This window comes from Astyanax mexicanus, chromosome 15 (assembly GCF_023375975.1).
Source record: "Astyanax mexicanus isolate ESR-SI-001 chromosome 15, AstMex3_surface, whole genome shotgun sequence".
Lineage (NCBI taxonomy): Eukaryota > Metazoa > Chordata > Actinopteri > Characiformes > Acestrorhamphidae > Astyanax > Astyanax mexicanus.
Genome location: NC_064422.1, coordinates 22,009,079 through 22,036,471, shown reverse-complemented (window position 1 = coordinate 22,036,471; position 27,393 = coordinate 22,009,079). Strand labels below are relative to the sequence as shown.

At 38.3% G+C, this 27,393-nt stretch overlaps 1 protein-coding gene across 1 annotated transcript in view; it reads right to left on the bottom strand.

Moving 5' to 3' along the window:
- Positions 1–1,600: 1,600 nt before the first annotated feature.
- ngfrb (nerve growth factor receptor b) overlaps positions 1,601–27,393 on the bottom strand; it is a 55,719-nt gene continuing 29,926 nt past the window's right edge. The window contains exons 4-6 of the mRNA XM_022669181.2: positions 14,846–15,086; positions 12,535–12,698; positions 1,601–9,606 (exon numbers count right to left, since the gene is read on the bottom strand). Coding sequence (XP_022524902.1) covers positions 9,281–9,606; positions 12,535–12,698; positions 14,846–15,086 — 731 coding nt within the window. The 3' untranslated portion in view covers positions 1,601–9,280. The remainder of the gene's footprint in view (positions 9,607–12,534; positions 12,699–14,845; positions 15,087–27,393) is intronic.

The window sequence follows — 27,393 nt, the reverse complement described above, 5'->3', positions numbered from 1 at the left end:
CTTCTATGATATAATTCTGATCATATTTCGCTCATTCAAACAGCCCGAAAACAGACAGTTTATGGTTCGGGTTGGGTCGGGCTCGGGCAGAACGTGCACGGGCTCGGGCTGGGTCGGGTCGGATTTTTTGGGCCCGATCTAACCTCAAGTAAGGAGCAGTTAAGCCACCCTGCTTAAGTGTCTCCTGCACCGAGACTTAAGCCGTATCAGCATTAGCCGCCAGCTGCAGCAGTAGCTCTTTCTCCATTCAGAGATGAGTATGGACTGTAGACTGCATGTTCACTGTGTTAAAACAAGCTACGAGGGATAAACTGATAGCTAATATCCTCCTGCGTTACTGGAACACTCAGAGTTCCTCAGTGTGGCGCTGTTGGGCGGCATTTACCGCGGTTAACAGCAGTGCTAGCCACAGTTAGCCACGGTTAGCGCTAGTTAATGCTGCCTGACAATCTGAATACTGAGTATCTAAGCTTACAGTAAGTAAACGGAAGTGTTTTACTCACCCAAATAAACAATTTTCAGGAGAGAAATCTGTGTAAATTAACATCCAGCACTCGTTTGACTTTGAAAGATAATGTTTTTTTAAAGAATTACAGTTGTTTATTTAGGGGCTCCCAGCGGTGAGACCTGCTTGAATTGTAAGGGAAACATATCTACACCCCGGTTTCTTACTTTTTTCGCTTAAAATGCCCTTTATAACCCAGTGTGCCTTATGTGTGAAGACAGAACAGAAAATACACGTTCACTGATAGTGCGCCTTATAATACGCTGCGCCTCATAGTCTGTAAGATAAGGTAGATAATGCCCAGTAAGTAGATAATCAGAAATGCATACATGCTAACTATAGTTAGCAACAATACATCAGAAATATCAGAAAAATAGGCTTTTCTATGATCACAGTATGATTTGTTACTTTGCTACTTTTTGATAATCAAACTCTGCTATTAACGGTTTCAAGTTAGCAAAAATGTGATGTGTAAACCTTGCAGATGGCTGATGGACCAGAGATAATCGTCACTCTACGTGGCTCTTTACTTTTTCTACATTTTAATTTAAATTTTGATTATATTTGAATTAAACTCCAGTGCTAGGTGACTTATATTTAAGAATTTCCTTTAAAACTTTAGTGGTTTTTTACACTTCTCAATGTCTTCCTCTCTATGCTTAGAATGTGGATTTTACAATACGTTTTTATTAGCTTGTCACTGTGACCATTTAGTGACTCATTTTCTGTGTTGGGGTAATCAGAGTGGTTTGGATGTTTTGCTGTGGGTGGTTATTTGTGTTGTAAAATGTAGATTTGGCAGTTTTGCTGGTGTTGGGGCAGAGGGAGGATAAGAGCTCCGTCGGTGGGCCTGGCCTTGTTACTCCGTCCCCAGCGGTGCTACAATATGAACAAGTTGTGTAAATGCGAACTGTGTGGTATAATATTGGTAATCTGCCCTTTTCTGTTCAGGGTTGCAGAAATGACTGAATCTCAAATTACTAGACCCAAGGTAGTAAAATTGGATAGGGTGGCAGTCCATCGCTGGCTCTCATATGTACAAAAAAAGGCATAATAAAGAATGATTTTACTGGGGAAAAAAACTGGAGTCAAATATTGAGTCATAATCTGAATGCGTTTATTCACTTTCATGGTTTTAATAGTTTATAATTGCATCGAACCAGATTTAGGAATTCTAGCAAATTCACATTAATATGATACAGTGTACATATTAGTAAATACAAGGAACATTCACATGTTTTTATTTTTTCAGTTTGTACATTGTACTTTCTTGAGATCTTTCTTCTTCTCTTCCACCTCCAGCCTTTTTTTTGACCTGTCCATCTCTCCATCCCTTTTCAATCATGCTACTTCTCCTGAGTGCAAGATTCAACATTTCATTCCATTTCTTCAGCTCAACCCACCTGTCCTTTGTACCCTTTTTCGTTTGTGTGGATACGTAACCTTTTGCATACAGGTTTTTTGAATGATTGTCAGAAAGCAGTGTGCCCTTTTGCAGACCTCTGTGTGGACACTAGGCCCTTGCGATATCCAACAGTATTAATGTATTAAGACATTCGAGAAAAACTTGACAAAAACAAACAAAAGCACAAAACAAATATTGGAAAAAGATGGCAAATTGTCCAAAGGTTGGGAGAGGACTGATTACAGTGTTCAGAACAGGAATGATCGTGGCCTAACACTGGCCAGTCTCACTTAGGAGTACATGCCAAAACAGTAACATAAAAAAACAACAGATTATTATTAACACAAGGTAAACAGAAAGAATAGAACAACATAGACCTGATATTTCTCTCAGGCACTTGTGATACTGAATACATATTTACACATTTAAGTGCTACAATCTAATCTGGTAAAAAAAGATAATAAAAAATAATATTAAACATATAACTTCTTAATAAGAAAAATTACAACACCCCCCTCTGTAAAAAGGGAGGAACACCTTCATTACAAACTAGACAGTGTTTGCATATCCCAGTATTACTGTCAAAGATCCTCTGTAAAACCTGGCTTTTTCCTAAGATGGCAGAATGCTACATCACATGATTGAATTTATATTGTACCATATGCTACACATCTACAGTATCTTTAAAGGGGAACTCCAGCCAAAAGTAATTGTGTAAAATGAATACCTACTCACCCCATATAGTGGTGCTGTTGTGGTTTCTAACAGTTTTTTAAATGTAAAGTAGACATTTTTCCCCTGAAACGGCTAATTTCAAGTATATAGTACCAAGCCATTATCAACATGTGTGAGAATCACAGAAGCCATGGGAGAAGTGAGATATCTGGTTTAAACAAAAGATAAAACACTATAAAGAACATTATATAGTTCTGTTAGAAGTTAATGTTGCTTCTATTTCTTATCCTTTACATTGGTGCTGGGCAATTGTACTAAGAAATCTGTGATAAACAAAAAGCTAAAAATGATACAAAATCATAAAGTTAATGAGACTAAAAGCTACTCTACTAAAATCTTGCAAAACATGCAAAAAAATCTACATAGCTAGTTTTAAGCTAGAATACTCATTAAACAAACGGCAGTGAACCCAATAGCACTGGCAGTTGAATATTTAAAAGATATATGTTAGAAACCAAGACTTAAAACATGAGTGAGGATAAGGATGTTAATATGTAGCTAACCATTGTGTGTTTGTCTAATGGTGACCCCAATGTTAGCTATGCACTAGTAAAAAAGAAAGTTAACTACTTGGAAATTCATCAGTTTCATCATTCAGAAATTATTCATCAGGTTGGTGTGAAATGCTCTGTTATAGAGTGTACAAAGTGAATGGAAAATCACATTTATGGTGACTTAAATATTGTTTTACTATTACTATTTTTATGATACATATTTAGCTTACAATGTTGTTCTTTAACAATAAACAGATGAATGGTGAAGTTTATAGAATGGTAAAAATAGTCCTCAAAAAAACCTTGTCTTTTTCCTGATTTATCACTGGTGGTTTTGTGAGTAAATTGGTCATGTTTGCATTGCTTAAACCATTTCACACCAAACCACTGTGAAATATCATCTTAATATATAAACTTAGGTAAAGAATTTTTGTTTTTTGCTCAACTAGTGGTTCCTCAATCCGTAACTCTTAATAAAGCCTCAGTTGTATGGAGCATGAAGATATACTGTATATTGTTTCAGCATCAACATTGCATTGTGCGCATGTGTAATAGTCATATAACAGGAGCATCATTTATTTCACTTCAGTCTTTAACAACAAAGTGTCAGATTTTCCGTTTATTTTTTTCAGTATTATGCAGCCTCGTGTGTAATCTTTGGAGAGACAAGACACGTGACATTTGGAAATGCTGTGTGACATATATGACCCCTGAGAAAATACAGACCCCTGGATAATTCGTTTTCTTTTTCGTCCAGCCGCGCTTTGTACCTTCGTCATCTACGCTGTACCGCCATTAACCAGTCAAGAGTGGTTAATGCCACCCTTTCACAGGCCTTCACGGCCCACCAGCCCACCCTACCCCCACCTTTTATTCCAGACTGACAGAGAAAAATGGAGAGATGTATTCCATATTTTGCTTTTTGGCTGAATTCGACGGTGTCTTGTTTCTTACGCTCATTACAGCCTTCATTTAAGTCACTTTAGATTAACCTGAATTGCTTATATGGGACACCAGTTCACTTTAATCAGTTTGTAGTTGTGCTTGTTTCTATGGTGTGTGTGTGTGGTGTTGCACTCTATCTAGGTCACGGACTCCATGACCAAGCTCTTTTGTCATGGTGATGACCCTGAGCAGGTAGTGACCAGTATCCTTTTACCTTCTTGTTAAAAAACAAGAAGGAAAAGAGATGCTTCTCAGTTTTCGGCTGGACCACCGGGACGGGAAAGCCTTGTAACATGCTTTCTGAGAAGGTTCCACCTCTCATAGGATCGGGAAGGATAAACCACCACCAAAATATAATGTTAAAGCCTCTCAGGCCAAAGCAGAAAATGTAACCATTGCTGATATATACAGCTCTAGAAACAATAAGAGACCACTTAAAAATTATGAGCTTCTATGATTTTGCCAAATTAAAAACCTCTGGAATATAATCAAGAGAAGGATGGATGATCACAAGTCATCAAACCAAGCTGAACTGCTTGAATCTTTGCACCAGAAGTAGCATTAAGTTATCCAAAAGCAGTGTGTAAGACTGGTGGAGGAGAACATGCCAAGATGCATGAAAGCTGTGCTTAAAAACAGGATTATTCCACTAAGTATTGATTTTTACAAACTTTGCGAACTTCGCATTATTTGAGGTCTTTTCAATTATTATTTCAGAAATTTCTCATTTTCTGCAAAAAATGCTTTAAATGACAATATTTTTTATTGGAATCTGGGAGAAATATTGTCTGTTGTTTGTAGAATAAAACAACAATGTTCATTTTACTTAAACATAAATAGCAAAATCTGAAAAACTGATTCAGAAACTAAAGTGGTCTTTTATTTTTTTTCCAGAGCTGTATATATCAAAGTATTGCTCAATTTTGTTTTGCAAGACTGTGTTGATTTTCAAAACCTGAAAAAGATTTTTAATGATTCATTTACATGGTGGCACACAGTGGTTCAATTTGTGTTGTGTTTAAATCCTGCCCACTAGATAGCAGTGTTGCACTCTCTTGTTAGATCCTACTGTTATGCTTGCATAACATGTAAACATTTCTTGTACTCAGATTTTATATATTTAATAGTATAGTGTGTTTTTTGATATTATGAAAGTTTTTCTAAGATTAGATTTAAACAATCACAATAAATAATTTCCATGTTCCAGGTTCTTGCCGATAGACGTCCCTAATTGCTGCAGTCACTTACTAGCAGTGCTGAAATAACATCCACAGTAATATTTTACAGTTTTAAGTTTAAATCCTCATTCTTTGAAGATGAGAGGGACTTCATGAAGAAGATATTAATACTCTGGGGTTAATGAATGAGCTGGTGTGTCAAATTTGATGTGTATGAATATTTCTATCAATATCTTGGTTATAATACAGTGCAGAAATTGAGTTTTTATATTAAAATCTGTAGAGTAATATGATTGTATCGATTGTATCCTATGAATAGTCTCTACAATACTCACATCTAGTTGAGTTATAAAGCTGTAAATAAGGGTTGAGATTTGCATCATCATATCCTAATGCCTGATTCTTTGTCTTGCCAGAAGACAAAGAAGCCAGTTTTATTGGAAGGCTGTATTTTAGTGATTTTAGTCCATTGGTCAGTTTGACACAAACATAATCGGATACACAAATCCACCAGATAGACATACTAAAAAGAATGCAAAATATTAATAGAAACTCAGAGAAGCATTGACTCTGATACTCTGATTAGTGCATTGAGTAGCTAATATGTTGATTAATGGGTCAGGGTGGGTGATGATTGTATGATTTTTGTGAGTAGTGGGAGAACACTGATGGACAAACAAAATCCTAAAGATGATGAAGTTCTGTGCTATAAAACCATAGAATAATACATCACATAATACACAATGTATTAAATGCTACATTAAATGCTACATGGCTGGAGAACCCCTTCAATGAAAACATGACAGTGATAATGATGATAATAATGGGTTTCTATGGTGGTGATGTAGACGTAGTAGATGTAGATGAAAGGATAATGAAGGCATTAAAATGGCAATGTTTTGGCTGACCAAAGGGATAGGTGCATTTAATTCACTTCCATGCATTATGTTTGCATAATCTGACCTCCATTCACCCCTAGAGGTCAAAGCTTCTCCAGTAAAGAACTGTATGTTCTCAGATAGCTTTCTGTTGCCAAACAGTCTCTTAGCCTCCAGGCGACATGTCGTCCATTGCTGATTTGCATACAGTGACAAGGCATCTCTGACATATTTTACACAATATACAACTTCCCCGCCCTCGCGTTCTTTACTCCGGAACTGTTTTAACATGCCTTCGTCAACCATTCGTAAACCATTTCCCTTCAGGGGAACTTTATTGTGAGTCTCCATTCATTACTGTACAAGCACAGGTTAAGAAAGCTCATGAATGATTTAGTGAACATAGCTTATATGATGATTTGACACAACTATCTTTCATGGTGAAAAAAATATGTTTACCCTAAAATACTTCATACACTGAGCTTGAAGTGGCAAACCACTATATTTATCTAGTTATACACACAATACTTTACTTCACACTGCTAGTTGCACTGGTAGTGAGCATTCTACAGGTTAAACCACAAGCTAAAGCAAAAAAGTAAAGGCAGCAGAGCTCAGTTCTAAGTTTAAAGCTGTTAAAAGCTCTTGTTTGCTAGTTTGGTCATTTAAGTTAGCTTATCTGAGGATGCATGTGGGCACTTGTGCATGGTTGGATGTTGAAGATGCACTGTAATAGCACTTTTGCTATCCGGCCGGAAAAAGTGAAAAGGCTGAGTAATTTATATTAAAGCTATTTAAGGTCACAATAACTTATTTATTTTATGATATTGAACAGCAGGGGCTCTTTACTGGATTCCAAGATGCAAAAATGGGGCCATGTGAAGACTAAGCTCAAATAGGGACTTCAATCTGTCATCAACTCAGCGAGTAATCCAGCTCAGAAAAAAAAAGCTCCAGCCCATTTAAAACAGCTGAGGCTAAACCTCTCCAGCCAAGTGGGGCAAGCTGCTGTGTCCACATCCATTGTTTCTTTTCTTTCTGCAACAAATTTTATAAAACATAGCTTCATAAAAATCTGAAGCAGTAGCAGCAGTAATGTTGCAGTGGCTGGCCATCACTGCACAATATAGGTAGAAAACCATAGTCTAAAATTGCCTATTCTTCAAAAAGCCAGTCAAAATATATTTAGGCTATTTAATTTAAGCAACAGTGGAAGAAGTTGCAAAATAAATTACATTTTCTGAAAATGGCCTTCAGCCAAATGTTTTATTCTTGTTTGATTAAGGTTTCAGCAAAAAATGTTAATTTCGATGCATCACTAGTGGTAAGGCTGCTTTTGAGAATTTAGATTAATAGAGATAGATTTGTTGAGATAGATTTCTATCAATTCTATCATTCCATCATTGCTTCTATCAAGCAAAGGAAATGATACTCTTTGACTTCTGGATGATAAAAGAGATTACAAGATATGTATACCAAAACAATGTATATTAAAACAAAAAATTTATCATATTTTTGGCAATTACATTTTAAATCTGAGCTGATTATGATTTATGTTTGTGGTTAGCTCAGTGTCTTATTTTGGGATCTTCTGCAGATCTCCATGGTTAGTGAGCAGATGTTCTGACAAGCACCCAAAATGAATAAAGCTCTATTTACTAGTTAACCAACTGATGTATATACACAAACTGTTACTGAGCACTAAAACATATCATGAGCTAAAGTTGTCGAAGGCATGTTAAAAACTGTATATATATATATATATATTTTTTTTTTTTACCACAGATCAGTCAGGGAAACATCAAGCTTGGTCACAAATGGACATGTAGGCTATCTGGGATAAGCTGAGGATCATGAGTTAAATATCACATGGCAATGAGAAGGCAATGATGTGGTTGCTTATAGCTGTATGGCAATGGGTTACTGAATAACACAGGCTTGTGTTGGCAACAGACAGGAGGCAGTAAATGAAGGGTCAGTTCTGGTTCTGGAAGGTTTAGCAGGAGTCCAGCACAGCTTGATAGTCCATTTTCATTTTTTATTTGAAACCAGGGATGCCTTATTACATTCAAATTTTTACATTTTCACAATCCAAATTGTGATATTCTCTATTTTGCTTTGCTATTTACTGTATTTAATTTAAATAACTATATATGCTGCTCTTTAGTTTTGTGAAAGATTTTTGTTGTTACTTTAATTTAGTTATTTTTTTAGTATTTCTTTTACACTATTATTGTTTTATACCAATTTAGGGGCTAGGTAAGTTACTGTTTTTTATGTTTGAATTTCTTATATTTATACCAAATAAAAGCAGTAGTATATAAATAGTTTTAAATCAATATTTTGTCATATCAAGAAAATTGTTAAACAAAAACCCCGTAAAATATTGTGATATTATTTTAGGGCCATATCGATATCGCCTACCCCTAATTGAAACTCTTTAGTAGAAATAAAACACCAGCTACAAGCTGCCACATTAACCTTTAGCTAGCTTTCAAGCCATGAGCTAATGTACGCTCACTATAAAAATTGTGCTTTTCTTTTGTTTCATAGTGAGGTAAAAAAAGCACAGCATTCTCAAGGAAAAATTAAGAATACTTTTTTTTGACGTTTAGAAACATCTGCACAGTGAATTTTCTGTGTTAAATTAACTATTTGAAGTTAAAATTTACCATAAAAAATAAATGTACTGTGTAATGCTGTGGCTGGATATAAGCTAAACAGTAAAACGTGTGATTTAATTGATGCAGTCTTTTAAATATATAATTTAATGCCCATTCTTATTGATTCCGCTTTAACAATGTTTTTCTGCAAGAAAGGCACCAATCTGTGCTGGAGCACCAGCATCCAGACCCAGAAACTGATGGGGTGAGCAGGTATAAATGATACTAATGACACACTGTTGGCTTATTGGGTAGAAACATGCAAACAGAAGTGGCTAATACTGGAGTAAATACAAAAAGTCCAGCCTGGGTTCAGGTTTAAGAGGCTTGTGGCACGTGGCGTTAACGCTTTAGCAAATTAGCATTATGGGCTGTATACCATAGTATACATCAAGGTATGCGGCACAGATGTGATTTGGAGCTATGGCTTATGAGTATAAGTGTGTTATGTGTGTTTGTGTGTGTGTGCTTTTTCCCTCATACGGCAGATGTGGCGGTGGGCCTGAGCATGATGCTTTGGGCGATATCTTCCCGGTTGATCTTCCTCAGTGCCGTGCACAGCGTGTCCACGCTGGCCGAATCCTGACTGGCCCAGTCGGACAGCAGGGCCTGAATGGGCCTCTCCTCCTGCCTGAAGGATGCGATGCGCTCCTCTTCGTACCCCAGCAGCCCGGCCAGGTTGCACCAGTCAGTTTCCTGCATGGCTCCCGTGCTGTCGTCGCCATCACAGCCGTGGCTGAGCAGTTTCTCCACCTCCTCACATGCGTGCAGGGGCAACGTCAGGGGTGAGTCCATCTTTACCACTGCCAGAGAAAGATATAGTTCAGTAAATCAGTGATGTACATGCAAAGATACACAATGCAAGCTTTTCCACTGCAGGGACAAATGGTTATGAAGCCTGTGTCGTACCGATTCGTAACAGAGCTGGCCTGTTTCACAAGTATGATTTTTTTTTTTTTATTTGCTGCGTTGTTAAAGTAGGACCAGAAAATTCACAGCATCTCATATTAATTCTAAAAACAATTCTGTTGTCGGCCTCACATTCCTGCCTCTCTGAACCACAATTTGAACAAAAGGATACCAACCATTTTGTCCACGAGTGTATATACAGCTCTGGAAAAAAAATAAGAGAGCACCTAAAATGATGATTTTTTTCATGCCAAGATGCATGAAAACTGTTATTTCATCTTTTTTGTTATGTCAGCTGTTTGTTATTTTCTGCAAATAAATTGCTCTAAATATTTTTATTTGGAATTTGGGATAAAGGGCTATTAGCTATAGTGCCAAATGACTGGCATTCAGAACAGCCTAGTCTGATTTACCTTCAATCAATCAATCAATCAACCAAACAACCAATCAATCAATCAATCAATCACAGCACTTAATAAGTTTGTGGGCTGAAAATCAGTGTAAAAGCAAAGTTAAATTTTCAAAGTGCACCATTTTGAATTCTATTTTTGGGATGTCTCAAAAACCATCAGATTAGCATTTATTCACCTACATAGTCAACTGCAATGTTCTGTATCATCCACACTTTGGATCTTTGAAAATTTAAATTGAGCGATACAAATTACAGGGCAGCCAATCATACCTTTTATCACATGTTGATTAAGAATATGTGATATAAGTCTATAAAGTCTTTAAAGTTATAGATTAAAATTGTATTTTTTTGGTGCCTAAATAGTCATCATAACCACAAATATCATGAAAGTGGATGAATGTGAAAAAATAAAAATAAAAACAACATAAATACAAATACACTGTCAAGATTTTTTTTATACATAATTGTTGATCAAATATAAAGCAGAAGGAATTTACAGTATATTCATAATCATTTAAAAACTCCCTCCTCTCAAGTGTCATCTAAACATATCATTGGCTATCTAGTTTATGATCCTTCGTTCTTTGCTGTGTTAAGTCGTAAACTTCTAAAAGGTAGCGTACATTACAGCCAGCAGGCCAATAAATCAGGCCAACCACAATAAACAATCTGTTTGTGACCATATTAGGTTGCAGCCCGTTTGTTTATGATTTGCTATTAGACAGAACTGGGGTTACATTGGTTCAACAGCAAGAGACCCAAAATAACACTTCAACATCAACAAATACATTTAGAGGCATGTGAATGTCTGGACATCCCCAGTCAGAGCGTCTGTTAATGTGAATAGTTAAAGGTAGTAATTTGTTGTTGTTTTTTTCACAATGACTTGAAACATTCCCTTCAACACTTTAAGAAAGATTAAAGTATAGAAAATCCCAAGAAATCTAACATTTCAGACACCTTTTACCAAGAAAGCAAATCTCAATTTTACTGTTAGAGAAACATCATAATCAAGAAAGGTCAAGTGAGGCAATTTTCAAAGGTTCCTCTAAGCAGCTGCCTTGTGCTCTGTTACTTATAATACCTTAAGCTCACAAATCAGAACGTCCGTGATGTTTTTCAGGAGAACTCACGACCTTGAGTATTCTATTTTATACATTTTTTTTTTTTACAAAATAAATAAAGAAAATAAATCAAAGAACCTCAAGAAATCCAGAATTAATATGCTTAAACTAATATAATTTAATATAATCTGTGCCTACCGCCAAAAATGTAGTTCCACAACAACTGTAACAGAACTGTAATTGCAAAACGGCATATGGTTTATATAGACTAACACCACGAACGATAGCTTGAAATCAAAATTGGGAATAAGTGAAGATGGTAATATTAGGACCGTGAAATAACGTTAAAACTCTCCTGCTCCGCAGAGTCGTCTTCAGGTGAAAGCTGTGCGTTTGTGAGCATTTATGCCTGTTTTGCTGGGTGGTGTTGGTTAGCTAGCCGGCTGGAGTTTGGTTTGGTTAGCGTAGCTTGCTTTAGCTTAGCATTAGCTTAGCTTAGCTTAGCCTAGCCTGGCTGGTTACCGTTCCTGCTATCAGACTGTGGCCGATTAGACAAGGATTTTCTTTTCTTTTTTTCCACAAAAGATGAGCCAGCACTGCGGGCGAGCGTCCATTGGCTGGGCACTAGCCTGGGCTAAGCTAACACTCCTGTTGCTGGTGGAGGTGTTGATTCAAAATGTCAAATGTCTTGTGTGTATGCCGTTACTCCACTGAGTAATACAGATTTTGTGTGAGAAGGCCGTGCACTTATCACAAATATTAGCACGGTTAGAACACTTTTCAACCAATGAGATTGTGCGGTCGAAACTAACTGTTGTACAAAAGAAGATAGCAAGTGCTTGAAGTGGGTTGGAACACAAAATGCGCTTCAAGGTTTAACTCCTTGGCATGTTAGGACTAGGATATTATGAATGTGCCTTTTTTAAGTCACGGCTTCTTGCTGCTTTGTGTCGACTCACAAACTGGGAGTCAAACTCTGGAGAAAAAACAACCAGAATCTTTATTTCAGTTTGGGGGTGGGATACCAAAGTCAAACTCTGCACAAGATCTGGATATTTTCATTTTTACAAGTTGTGAACTGCTCATAGGTTTGCTAGAAAGTCAAATGTAATCCACCACTTAAGCAGGTCTGAAGTGGTGGTGCACTGTTCGACCTTTCAGCAACACTTGCACAAATAGCAATAGAATGTTATCAAACAAATTAATTCCAGCATCACATATCTAAACACATCTTGTACATTTTGGAAAGAAGTGCTTTGGATTCATTATTAAGTTATAATAGAGATTTCTCCCTACATTGAGTAAAGGATCTACCTGTTATGCATGGGGGTGAGTAGTGTATGTACCTGTGTGTTGTAGTCCCTGTCCATCCTGTAAGCTCTGGCTGTCCACAGAGATGCCGCTGTCGCTGTGTAGCTTCTCTCCCTCAGGCGACGGCGTCTGGCTGGGGTTGGCTGTGCCTGACCGGTTACTGCCCTCCTGTTTGTTTGCGTGCTTGCAGTTGTTACACCTGTACCACACACACACACAGAACACAGACACATTATAAGAAAACACTCATAAAGAATACAGTACCCTGCCAACCAGACACTAAAATATTGATGTCGTGTTGTTTTGTGTGTTTTTGATGTTCATGTAGTGTGGGTGTAAACATATGTCAGTGTGTGTAATTTAGTGTATTGATTAGGTTCTGTGTTCTTTTGCACCCAAAAGTCCCTTGGGGGATAATAACGGAGCTCTCTGTTTGTTTTTATATGTACTGTATCTATCCATCTATCAGTCTGTCTGTCTATTGTCTGTCTAATGTTATAATAAAACTGAATTGCATCACTGGAAAAAATGACGTGTGTGTATGTGTGTATATATATATATATATATATATATATATATATATATAATTTTTTTTTACCTTGGTTTAGCACCCTTAACGGTCTCATACCATCATTTTTTCATTCATTTTAAAATGCCTAGTTCTCTAGAAAGAATGAATGCCATGCCAAGAAAAATGCTGTTTTTAAGATTTTCTTCATGCCCTTTTGTTTCTCCTCATTGCCTGGTCTAAGTATTTTTCCTTTTTTTACAGATTATGATTTCTGAACGTGATATTTTATCCCAAATGACTGGATCAATACATGCTAATGTATTCGTCTTTGCCTCTCTGGCTCGTGCACTGAAAACAGGTCAATGTCACGCCCTCCAAACGTGTTTTTAAATATTTTATGCTCCTGCCCAACCCATCATGTATGTGCTGTTCAAAAGCTGTGTGCCAACAGGACCTATCTTTTATATAAAACACCAGTGAACCAAAACATTATGAGTTCATAGATGGAGCCAGTAAGGTTTTTTTTTTATACGTTTTATAAGGTCTGTGATGTATTTAAGATCATGTATATAGTAGATGGTCTGCAGGCCTGTTTCGCAAGGGGAGGCAGTAGTCCATAATGGGTCAGAAATGGGACTTTAAGTCATAAATATGTCATTTTTGTAACTTATATAAATCGAGACATCAGTCAGATTATATTATAAACTACTATATCAGCATTAATACATTATGTCCAAAACACCTACAGTGGAACATTACATTACATTATGTATTTATAGAAGTACGTTATTAGATAGTTTTCCATGGTTTGCTCTTTAGTTAAAGCCTTGAGTAATAAAGATAGAACACAGGCAAGGATGTGAACAGTTCACTAGACAATGCTGGCATTATTTATAGTTATCAGCATATCAACAGCTGACCACATCAATTAAACACTTTTACACGCTGGCTGCGGGAATCCAAGAGGAATCTGTGTGCTTAGTACTTCTGTGTGATAAGTACTTCCTTAAAAAAGAGAAATTATTGGTACTTTTTACAGTATTTATGGTTATTTGCATCTATTCAAATAAACGTGTGATTATTGATGAGATAAATGATTTTAAACAGTTAAGAATATAAAATTTAGCACAGTACGACACAGAATACCCCACCTTGTAGCACCATCGAGACTACATGCCTATCCCACTACTTGACAGCATGTCTTGGATGATTGACAACATCTGGAGTAACAGTTTTCACTTGAAGATGCTGGCAGGCTCTGATTAAGGGAGTTAGGGAGGTAATCCATAAGCCCTAACTGAGGAAGATGTTACACAAACTTGAAAAGGGGGACAACATGGTGCCTCCAGTTGAAAAGATCCAGATGACCCTGTTTAAAAATAGAGTGGCCCGCTGGTGTTTAAGCAGGGAATATCTTATGATCTGCTGGGCTAAGGGCAGGACAAGTATCTCCGAATCCTTCAGTGCTGCGTTCGACAGAGCGGCCTTTGTTAGAAATGCTGCAACTGATAGAACATCTTTTGATTTCTGAGCAGATAAAGAGTCTTCTCTCACCTTACTGTATAATGAACAAGGCACATGTGACGCATCTCAGATTTCTCCCCCGTCTCTCAGTGAGAGAAGTTTGGCAGGCTTCCTCGCTATTCAGGATGTTTAAAGCTTTTTTTCCTGAACTTCACACTTTCACATTTCCTGATATATTGGGACTGATTAAAAGGTTTGACTTTTTTTTTTAGCTTATGTCACAAAGTTCATCACTCGCCCCAGTCAGTCTCTACAAATCCAGCCTCCACATCAGTACTCCTGAGAACTCCTGGTTCCCTGTGTTTTCTTACCGTTTCAAGATGATAAAAACCACAATCCCAAGCAGAACTGCTGGAAGGATGGATATATAAAAGGGGATGAGGTTGTCTCCCCAGCCAAGCCCAAGTTTCTTCTGTTGAGGGTCGACCGTTGGCATGCTCTCTGTAGCTCCGTCTGTTGGCTCATCCGTAGGGAAGACATCCGGGGTTACAGGGGCCAGCTCTTCCGGTATGATGGGAGAGTTTGATGTGTTTGATGTGTGAGGAGTCACATCTGATGGAGAAAGAGCAAGAAACAGAACAATATATCAGCTTTCAGTAGACTGAGCAGACAGTTCTGTGTAGCTCCAATTTTGTATGTCTCATGACTTTTGCCATGTCTGATAGAAGCTTAAGACGCTGCATTGATCTGTGGGATATGTGTAGGACCTCCTGCATTGAATGTGGATGTGATTTCTGTCTGTCACTATCATTATCACCCACAGTGTACAATGCAGTGGGTGGTAATGATCGCGACTGGTTATGTCTGGCTAGAATTGTCCAACTTATACAGCTCTGGAAAAAAAAAAGAAAGTTTCTTTGATTTTACCAAATCGAAAACCTCTGGAATATAATCAAGAGGAAGATAGATGATCACAAGCCATCAAACCAAGCTGAACTGCTTGATTTTTTTGCAACAGGAGTGGCATAATGTTATCCAAAGCAGTGTGTAAGACTGGTAGAGGAGAACATGCCAAGATACATGAAAACTCTGATTGAAAACCAGGGTTATTCCACCAAATACTGATTTCTGAACTCTTAAAACTTTATGAATATGAACTTGTTTTCTTTGCACTATTTGAGGTCTGAAAGCACTGCATCTTTTTTGTTATTTTAACCATTTCTCATTTTTCTGCAAATAAATGCTCTAAATGACAATATTTTTATTTGGAATTTGGGAAAAATATTGTCTTAAAATATGTAATACCTATAAACAGCAAAATCAGATAAACTGATCGATGCTTTAATAACTGCAACTCCATGAACACAGTGTGGACTGCAGTAGGTAAAGAAAAAGTCTATACCCAATATTTCCCAAACTGATTATGTTCTTGTCTTTAAAAGGGTATAATAGCTTTGGTATGCCATTCTATTATCATTCTCAGTTGTGTCATTAATTAAATAATTAATTAATTTATCATTTCTGAGATGAAATATTTTCCACAAAAAAATAAATGATTGTGACAGACCTACTCAATACCCACTCCACTTTGAGTGAAACTGAGTGTCCCATTCATCTGACAGCTACAGTATTTTCAGGCCTTGTTTGTCTCATATTATTCACTTAAATCAATGCCTTACCGTGAGCTCACTAATGTTCAACCTCATTTATAATTGTTCATTGTTCAACATCTGCAGTGAGTTATCATGATCAATACTTCACAAACTGCTATCCCATGTCTTTTGGCATGTCCATTTAGTATATGCCGTTCTCTTTCTGAACATGTTATACAGTAGGAATAAGGTATTCCAACCCAGGTCAGGTGAACCCACATAGAGTTCCAACTTAATGGTAAGCAGTGCGAGATGAAAGCTTCGACTCATGCTTGCTCCATCTTCTCTATTATCCTTAATCTTAGGAGAAAGTTTCCGAAATTGACTCTAAATTAGCAATTGAGAGCAACATTAGGCTTCAGGCGATCTGAAAGGGGTCTGGAGCAAACAACGTTATCGCTGTGACTGCTTGATTTGGTCCCTGCACTGGAGCGGCGAAGGCAGACTAAGAAATGTTCCTGCAGATTGAATTAGACGTGATTGGATTAGAAGCTATAATAAACACACTTTGTCCTGAGTCGGGCCTAATGGCTGTTAAACGGGGGCAGGGGTCGAAGATAGGACAGAAAGAGAGAGAAAGAGTTATCCAGGCCTGACCTGGGGCTACAATATGTGGGGGCTGCTCATCTTAACAGATGGACGGACACATTGAGGATCATTAGATATTCCGGCCATAGGGGCCCCAGGGTGTGTGTGTATGTGCAACTGGGGGGTGTTTTTGAGAGGGGGTTGGCCAGCAAAAAGGGACCACAGGGTGTGGCTGCTCTGCTATTGATCCATGGCAAATGGGTGGGACGGGAGTAGGGGACATTTATGAAAGCAATGCAAATGTGGTGCTTTTCTACTGAATTGTACTTTGTAAATTGAAACCCTGTGGATTATATGTGAATTTTTGTACCAGGAGTAGCATAAAGTTATCCAAAAGCAGTGTGTAAGACTGGTGGAGGAGAACATGCCAAGATACATGAAAACTGTGATTAAAAACCAGGGATATTCCACCAAATATTGATTTCTGAACTCTTAAAACTTTATGAATATGAACTTGTTTTTTTATTATTTGAGATTTAAAAGCTCTGCATCTTTATTATTTCAGTAATTTCTCATTTTCTGCTTTTAAATGCTCTAAATTACAATATTTTTATTTGGAATTTGGGAGAAATGTTGTCCATAGTTTATAGAATAAAACAATAATGTTCATTTTACTCAAACATATACCTATAAATAGCAAAATTAGATAAACTGATTTAAAAACTGAAATTATCTCTTAATTTTTTCCAGAGCTGTGAATGTGGACTAATGATGGATGGGCATAGTGCTTCATGAATTTCATCATGCTATAGACGGTTTGCTAGGCTGCTGGGGTTTATGAGTTAAGAGTCTGTTTGTTACTATGAGTATGGTATTGGGCAAATACATACATTTCTACATGAGACAAATATATATATATTTTTTTTCACTGTTTATAGTAGCGGAGTACATGAAGGACAAAACTGACATCTGGCAAGCCTACACAGTCCCTTACAAGAAATAAAAGGATACAAGAAACAGCTGCTTTTGTAAGCAGATCTGAAGCTAAAATTATGCTGGACGTTGTTATGGACAATCAGGGAGACATTTAGCTTCACTGAGTCCAATAATGTCGGATTTATTTAATTTGGAACATTAAAATCTGTGCGGCGGAACAAAGCAGACCTTGTCTGGCCTGGCCTTTGGATGCTAATGGAGCACATTGTGTTTCTGTATACATGCTAGTCTGTGTGTGTGTTTTTGTGTGTGTGTAAGTAAGTGTGTGTGATACGGCCACTCCCTGTTCCCGCTCCAAGTCCCATACATATCAATACACACACACACACACTCTCAATCCCAGGAGAAGGGACACCAGACACCACTATGGACAGATATCCTCTTTGTTGAGTACAAAATATGCCCCCCCCCCCTTTTCTTTACCCTCTCTATGTATCTCTCTGTCTCTCTCCCTCTCTTTCTCTATCTCTATCTTCCCATCTCTCCAGTGCTCTGCCGCTCTTTCATTGCGCTCCTCTTCATTCTTTCTCCTCCTCCCCTTCAGAAAGGGCCGGCTCGCTCACCCACGCTATCCTCCGCCTCCCTTCTTTCCTTCCTCTGCGCTCTGTGCTCAGTTCTGTAACACCTGAGCGCTTGCCAGGAAGGTGTGGCATGAGGCTGCAGCTTTGAGTGTGTGTAAATGTTTGACAACAATGTAGAACTGCTGTAGAGGCTGTAGCAACCAGCAGGAGAACAGCGTCCAAAAAAAGAGAGGTCATCAACCTTAATAAAACATAAGCCCATAAGGCTCAGTGCCCAGGCACATAAAACACATTAAGCATGATTTGCCCTCAAGAAACACCTTAAAGGCACTTACTGTCAAGGCCTTAAAGACCTTAAAGACCATAAAATCTACTTATTTTCCAGCCTCATTTTACCCTTTAGATTTAAACAAGCTGTGCTTTATGGCCAATACAATCAACAGAATACAGTACATATGGTTTTATAGCTCTGGAATTAAAAAATAGGAGGCCACTTAAAAATGATGAGTTTGATTTTACCAAATTGAGGACCTTTTAAATATAATCAAGAGGAAGATGGATGATCACAAGCCAACAAACCAAGCTAACCTGCTTGAATCTTTTTGCACCAGGAGTGGAGTAAAGTTATCCAAAAGCAGTGTGTAAGACTGGTGGAGGAGAACATGCCAAGATGCATGAAAACTGTGAATAAAAACCAGAGTTATTCCACCAAATATTGATTTCTGAACTCTTAAAACTTTATGAATATGAACTTGTTTTCTTTGCATTATTTGAGGTCTGAAAGCTCTGCATCTTTTTTGTTATTTCAGCCATTTCTCATTTTCTGCAAATAAATTCTCTAAATTACAATATGTTTATTTGGAATTTGAGAGAAATGTTGTCCGTAATTTATAGAATAAAACAACATTGTTCATTTTACTCAAACATATACATATAAATAGCAAAATCAAAAACTGAAGTGGTCTCTTAATTTTTTATCCAGAGCTGTATGTTAAGAAACACCTTAAAGGCACTTACTGTCAAGTGAGTTTTCATAAAAGACCTCATGGCCCTCCTTAAAGACAAGCTGTGCTTTTAAAAACAATACAAGGTACACCTTAAGGTGTGGCCTAAGGACCGTATGGTCCACCCATGTTTTGACCTTGCTCTATTCCTTAGATTTAGACAGGCCATTTCAGTTACTGTGTTTTTAAATGAGATTAATAGTAGTTTGTTAGGGGTGTTTTGATTGGCTGGCTGGTATAAAAAAGCATTAGAGACATAAATGAGTGCAGGGCAGAAATAACTCCTTTCCTATAAACCATAAGCGCATTAGGTTCAGTGCTCAATAACAAGAAAAGCAAATTACAGTACAGTTTCCTCTCAACAAACTGTTTAGCTTGCGGTGCCTTGAAGGCTGATACAAGAAAATGCACTCTGTTTGCTCATCTGTAGGCACAGTGTTGCAGTATTGCTATTTTATTGCTTGGTGACTGGTAGGGTGTTGCCATGTTGCTGTGGTACTGGATCTGGATTTATTCAGTTTCTGCTATGATTGTTTTAGTGTCTACTGTAAAGGATTCATACATATTCTTTGAAATATTCAGCATCTCCTCTGAATTCTTCAGTATCTGCTATCGATTATTCAGCACCTACTCTGAATTATTCAGGGTCTACAATAATACTAGTGTGTAGTATACATTACTTAGCTACTGATTTAATTGGATATACTTTGAATTATTCAGTAATGCTAATCTGCTAATCTTTAGTGAATTAATTATTCACAATCTAATATAAATGTGTCTATATGTGCTATTAATTATTCATTAGGTTCTCTGAAATATTCAGCATCTACTATGAACCATCCTGTATTTACTGTAAATAATGCAATATTTACTATCTACTACTGTTATGCATTATTCTGTATCCACTTTAAAGTTGGTATTCAGCATACAGTATACTATAAGGTATTCTGTATCTTCTCTAAGATATTCAGTATCCACTATGAATTATTCAGTGTATACTAATTTTATTTACTATGATCATTCTGAGTCTACACTAAATTATTCAGTATTTACCATAAATGATCTTTTAATGATTTAATTATTTTTGTGATGCTGCTTTTGCAAGTTTGCCAGTTGCAAAAACTGCTGTACAAGCAAAATTTATTTGATTTGATTATGTACTATGTAGTATGAAACATAAAGTATCTGATTATATTGTTTAGTACGTAGTTCGAATAAATATTTAAGTTATTTAGTTTAGAGTAATGCAGTTAAAAATTAAGCCTAATACTAGATTACACAGCATTCTGAATGGAAATTCAGTGCGCCAGTAGACTTAGTAGCAGTACAGAATACTGAACCTCAGAGTTTGAGGGTTTTAGTCGATAGTGATCATTGCTTTTTACTTGTTAAGAAAATGAGTAAATAGAAGTGAGTGAAATAAAAGAGGAACCAATTCTGATCATTTTTGTTTTGTCTGAGTCCAGTGTTATTTTGTCTGAAACTCTCTCCAGATGTGTCGTGTCATTGAAACAGGACTGAGGAAGCGTATTATCAGTGGGAGTACACCGAACACCCCCCTGCCCCCGGCCATCGCTGTGGAATCTCCCTGGCTAATTATTTCTTGCCTAATATCACACATCCGTCTGAGCTGCAGCTGTTAACCAGTGGAAAAGTACAGGCTTCAGTAATCCTCAGTTATATCATGTAATTGGGCTCCTGTTTGAAGCGTGTGCAGACATTCAGCACAGGACGAGCAGATAGATGTGTGGTGAGCTTCAACGAGGCGGTGATGCTGAAAAAAAGATCCTCTAACTGCGTTTTTATTGTCTGTAGTTGTGTTTAAAGAGAGTGAAGATTGGAGCTGGTGCCAAATCAAGCCTCGTCACGCAGGATTATTGTGTGTGTGTGTGCGTGCACGTGCGCGTGTGTGTGTGAGGAACCGTTCTCTGCAGCAGAATGTGATAGTCGCTCGCAGAGGTCAGGCCGAGAAACCTGATAGGGCAGGAGAGTAACTTCATCTCTTCTATCGACCGCACTCGCGTCTCTACATCTGCTCTCTCTCCTTCCTTCCCTCCCTCCCTCTCCCTTTCTCTCTCCCTCTCTCTCTTCCTTTTATCCATCCCATCTGCAACATACAGCATGTATCTTTCCTTTCACTTCCCTCCCTCCCCCGTCTCCTCCTCTCTTCATCTTCCTCCCTACATGTGGTCCTTCACAGTTTCTTCTACTAGGAATGGGCGTGGTCGAATATACAGCTCTGAAAAAAATTAAGAGAGCACCTCAATTTCTGAATCAGTTTCTCTGATTTTGCTATTTATAGGTTTATGTTTGAGTAAAATGAACATTGTTGTTTTATTCTATAATTAACTACAGACAACATTTCTCTCAAATTCCAAGTAAACATATTGTCATTTACAGCATTTATTTGCAGTAAATGAGAAATGGCTGAAATAACAAAAAAGATGCAGAGCTTTCAGACCTCAAATAATGCAAATCAAACAAGTTCATATTCATAAAGTTTTACGAGTTCAGAAATCAATATTTGGTGGAATAACTGTTTTTAATCACAGTTGTCATGCATCTTGCCATGTTCTCCTCCACCAGTCTTACACACTGCTTTTGATGGATAATTTTATGCCACTCCTGGTGCAAAAATTCAAGCAGTTTAGCTTGGTTTGATGGCTTGTGATCACCCATCTTCATCTTGAATATAATTCAGAGGCTTTTAATTTGGTAAAATCAAAGAAACTCACCATTTTTGGGTAAGCTATACATCCCTGCTGAAAAAAAAACAGAAAAGTTTCACTGTTCTCATTGGTATTACAAAATGATTTGACTTACCCATGATATGGGTGGCGAAACCTTTAACAGCATTGCTATTTTAGTTATAGTAACCGTGTCACTGTATTGCTATTAAAATCATAAATTTATTTAAGCAATGTAATGTTAAACAGAAATTTACCTCAGAAGTGCTACTTAAGTCACATATGGATAAAATTTACACAGAGAAATGCAGCCAGAATTTCTGGCACACAAACAAATGTTAAGAATAAAACAGCACAGCTAGCAAGTTATAGTATAATATTAGTAATATTACTATCATAACCTTGAAGAGCTTGTATCCTTTAGCTCAAATCGTCCAGTTATTGTATGTTTAGTAACAGTTCATTTATGAGAGTAGATAGTAAAAATGAACTTAAACCTGACATTTGACAGCTGTGTGCCGTCTGTCTGCCGCCTCTGTCTTTTACTCTCTTTGGACTTTCTATACATTCTAATAAATTAGTCATTGTTCGGTTTACATTTTTTGTCTCTTCCCTTATTCAGGCAAACACTTGTGCTTTTTTCGGTTGCCAAATATTCGGTGCATCCATGCAATAACAGTTCCTAGCTAACAAACAAATAATCAATGTGTAAAACAATCTTAAAGATGTGCTTCACAACGCCTCTCTCTAAGTCAGAGCACTAATGTTGAACCAATGGACCAAGATCAGGCGAGGACATTATCCCATGCTATCTGCAGTCAGAATCCACTGACTTGAAATCTGATCCCAAGTCAGCACTTTCAGCATCCAGATTGGATCTGTGCTAATGTGTATGGCTGATATCTAAGAGCTGCTTTCAGCCAGTTCCTTCAGCGGAACAGTCTGAGGGAAGCCTAGCACTGAACCTGTGGCTAAATGGCTGATCAAAATGAGATATTTGAAACCACTTGGACTCGGAACACTTCATCACAGCCAATGGCACAATCAGGACAATCTGGTCCCCATATGAACATGAGCTGGGGATTTCGCAACAGACGTCCGGATCAACCACCACATCTTCATTATGCTCTTTTTCAAGACACTGGCACACACCTGCTGTGCATTAGCCTCCTCATTAGCCTTCATCTGACATGGCTTCTGCTCAGTTTAACTCCCTCCAATCTATGTTTACCTCTAACCCAATTCAAATCTCTCCTAGACCTCCTGGTGGGTTTGCAGAATGATGCCACCCAGGCTACCCAATGGCATGTCCACTTCAATCTTACAGACCATGTCCAGACAAAGGGGCATGAAAGAGATGCAGAATCCAAGCAGGGTTGTAGTATTTATAGTATTTATGTATTTATAATACTTAAATGTGAGGATGTAACAGTATAGCAGATCATACACTATTGGGCCGTTTCCTTGACATGAATTAAGGCTAGCCCTGGAGTGCACAGCATTCAGAATTCTTGAATGGAATGGGCAATATAATCTATAACTAGGCTTAATCCCTGTCTAGGAAAAAAATCCACATGTTGGTGGTCACCCCTTCTATGCATGCATTCAGCCACTTTGGGCTAAAGCGGGTTGAGATATCGAGAAGAAAAGCTGTGGAGCAGCGGAACTGTGTTCCCTGTAATGATGGTGCTCCAAACACTAATTTAGGAATGGGTTGGGGAGTTGGGGATAAGGTGGAATTGTAATTATCCTCCATCCCTAATGCTCTTGTCAATAATTACAATACAATCCTTACAGCAATGCTCCAAAATCTAGTAAAAGATTTTTGGACAATATATGAAATATATGATATATTAGGGCACATTTGCATGCACATATCATATATATGTTTTTTAATACATTTATTTCAGATTTTTCCCATTTTTTCTCCTAATTTGGCTATCCAATTGTCCCACCCCTTTGTGCGTTCCAATCACCAGTGGCACCTGCGACCCTAGGAGGATGCAGACCAGCACATGCTAGACACATGGGAAGTCAGTCACCCCTAGCGACTAGGTTCCGATACATTCGCACACATACGCTTTGTGCCATCCGTTGCCACCTTTGAGCATTATGGGGAGAGAGCGCCATCTACCCACCCGGAGGGAGCAAGGCCAGTTTTGCTCATTCTGGGCGACCTCCCGTTCATAGTGGCAGCGCATTAGACCACTGGACCACTCTGCGCCCATTTCATATATGTTTGTGGCCAGCATGTCATTTTGCAGTTAGCATCCTTATAGGAATACAGCAATTATGTGGACCTCTGTAGCATTCCTGAAGACCACGCTGAGACCACCGCCTTAGGACATGCCAGTAGTGCATAAACTCACAGCTATACAACCAGTAAAAGAAACGTAACACAATAATGACTCTGTTCATTCACAAACAAGCCGAATACATGATGTCATGCATTGGCAGCATTTGCCCGCAACCGAAGTCGTGGCACTCTTAACTTGTGGGTCACAGTGGAAGGAGATGATATGATAAGAGTACAGACAGAGGCTATAAGCATCTGAAAGGCCTTTCTAGGAGGCCTCGCCACAAAAGAACAGAGTAAGCATTCCTTGAAACGGATGCTGCGTTCCACATGGTGAATTCTGGAGAGACCGCAGGGGTGGAAATGCCAACCTCATTTAATGGACAGCCATCCCCAGAGGACCAAGCATGGAGAGCCCATCACACTCGGCAAATTTATGAGGCGGTAAACGGGCAGACACGAGCTGGGCCACACGCCCGGCCTTCACCTCTGGACCCTTGGCCTTGGAACTCTGCATTGGGAATGTGATGGGGCCAGTGCCACGCTGCGATCTGGATGGAGTTAATTGTCTGGAAATGGGGTGGGTATAAAGAGGAACAAGGGAGTGAGCAAGAGAGTGGCACCCCAATGTTTTACCACAGCCCACATCTCTCTGGCACAAGGCTTGCATTGTCTTAGGCAGAGGTCAAAGGCAAAGGGTCAGTTCTGGCCGCGATAACTCTGCAGAGGAACAATATAGCTCTATGTGTTCTGGCATACGTTCAGAGTGAACTGATGTGATAACTGTGTGACGTACAGGACATGGAATCCGAGAAGCACACATAGTTAATCACGATGGCTTTGACTCCTGACTCTTGTCATCATTAGCAATCTCGAGATACTAGTCCCACATCCAGTTCCTTTCCTTGAGTTTCCTTATGTCACCCCTTAGCTCCCTTTTAATTTTTACCTTGCTGGTGTACAGTTAGAGAATGTTGAGTCCCAACTTGCATTCATTAGCCTTTTATCTATGGTCAGTTTCACCGATGGAAGCATGCAATGTCCTATAGATTTGGAATGCAGGTTTGGAAACAGAAGGTTACCGGATCAATTCCCTGGACTGGCAGGGAAGTTGGTGCAAAGGTAGCAAAGGAAGAGCCATTCTTACTTGCTCAGTGCTTATGGCTAACGTACCCTTACGCAAGGTACCTAACCCCCAATTGCGGTTACATGCAGAGGCTAAGCTTTGGTAGTACTGCTGTACCATGACCTACAGGTTTGAGGACCAGGTTTAGAACCAAAAGGTTGTCGGTTCAATTCCTGAACTGGCAGGGCAATGGGGGCAGACTGAATGAATGATAAGCAACTGCTTCCTGTTTGCTGATGTAGCTGTTTGCCCACCACTCTGAATGTGGGTGTAGACACTACTCTACGCACTCTGTGTGCATATTAACCGCCACAGATGAGAAACATGTACAGGCTAAGCTGTCAAAGTGCCTGTAATAAAGACCAAAGGAGATCTTATGATCTTGCACAAAGCTGAGTCCCACGCCATAATACCACATTTTTGTTGTGTAATGCATGACTACACTTTGGTGCTGACCACATAGCTGTGTTGGTCATCTCCACAAGGTCATTTTAATTATTGCATGCAGTGAAGAAGTGTATTATTGTGAATAGCGATGCAATGAGTAGCAGGAGACTGACAGGCTGTGAAGCATCAGTCTGTTAATAAACACCTACTTATAAAGGGCAGTGTGAGGAAAGCAGGGCTTTTACAAATAAACTGGACAGTGGCTGTATTTACAGTATAGATTAGGGCTTCAATCCTGCCAGGATGTACCTCTCTTGGTGATTGAGATCTTTGAATGACTGTTCTTGGCTGCAAGGCCTCTTCTCTTGATCACACACACTCACACACACACACACAGCAGGAGCTGAAACTGATCCCTTTATTAATGAGATTACACACCACTTTCGCGCTGCCTCCTCCGCTAACCCAAATGGTTTCCTGTGTATGGGCCGTACTGCACGCACAGACACACACACACACACACACTTTCAATCTCTCATTACAGCAAAGTCCAAGAAGAGGATGTTTGACCAAATGATTTAAAACCATTTCTCAAAAGTTACTTCCCTCCGTTCAAATGTTTGTAGACACTTCTTCTTATAAATGCTATTTTCAACTACATTAAGCTGCACCCATTGCTGAAACAGATGTGCAACTGCACACTTAGTCAGATTGTCTAGTCCCTGCAGAAAGTACTGACGGTAGAATAGGACTTTCTGGAGCAAATAAACATGAAAACCGCACTGTATCTAATGCCAGACGAGGGATATAGGGGTACAAAGCCCATAGTATTCAGCTGTGGAGCAGTGGAACTGTGTTCTCTGGAATGATGCTGCTCCATCCAGTAATTAAGGGATGAATTGGGGAGTGTGGGATCCAAAATCCTGTCCTCACTAATGATGATTGATTCACTTGGCTGAATCAATCTCTTAATCAAATCTTCAGAGAAATGAGAAAAATCTAGTAGAAAGGCTTCTGTGGAAAGTAGAGAGGATAACCCCCTTTGAATATTATAAACATTATAATTAGTAATTCTCTGTCCTTGTTTAGCATTAGCTTCTTAATGAGAAGTTACATCAGTCTGTTGAAAATCAGATATTTTTGTTCTCTCATATGGGCGAGTTTATCTGCCATTGTTTAGCATAGTTTAGTTTATAGCTGTATTCATCCAAAATGAAAGCGATGTTTCCACACGTTTTAAAACATTTATTAAACCAAAACAGCTTGTTTTGGCACTTTAATTAATAATCTATAATTAATTAATTCTCTGAGACATATGATTTATATTATCAATTAGAAAAAACACTAAATTTGTGAATGTAATTCACTCATGTTAGCTTATAAAAATACTCAATACTCAATCAACATTTAATTTTTTTTTCTGTTCTGTTGTGGCTATGTGTGATTGACATCTCATTTCAGTAGACCATTAAAAGTCATATTTTTTTCACACCCTTTGCCTTTCACTACAACCCCACAATCCCTTGCTTCTTGACACCAGTTCTAAGATCCATAACACCAGGCTAGTAATCTAATAAAAAAAGTTTTCTATTTCAGTTTGGAGTTTGGAGTGTATTAACTTGCTACTTTTACCCTTACATTGCAAAGTATTGCCAACCTGTGTGTTGTGTACTAAGCAGGAATCTCGTGTTTTTGTCTATTGTGTTTTTTTAGCCTCTGTTT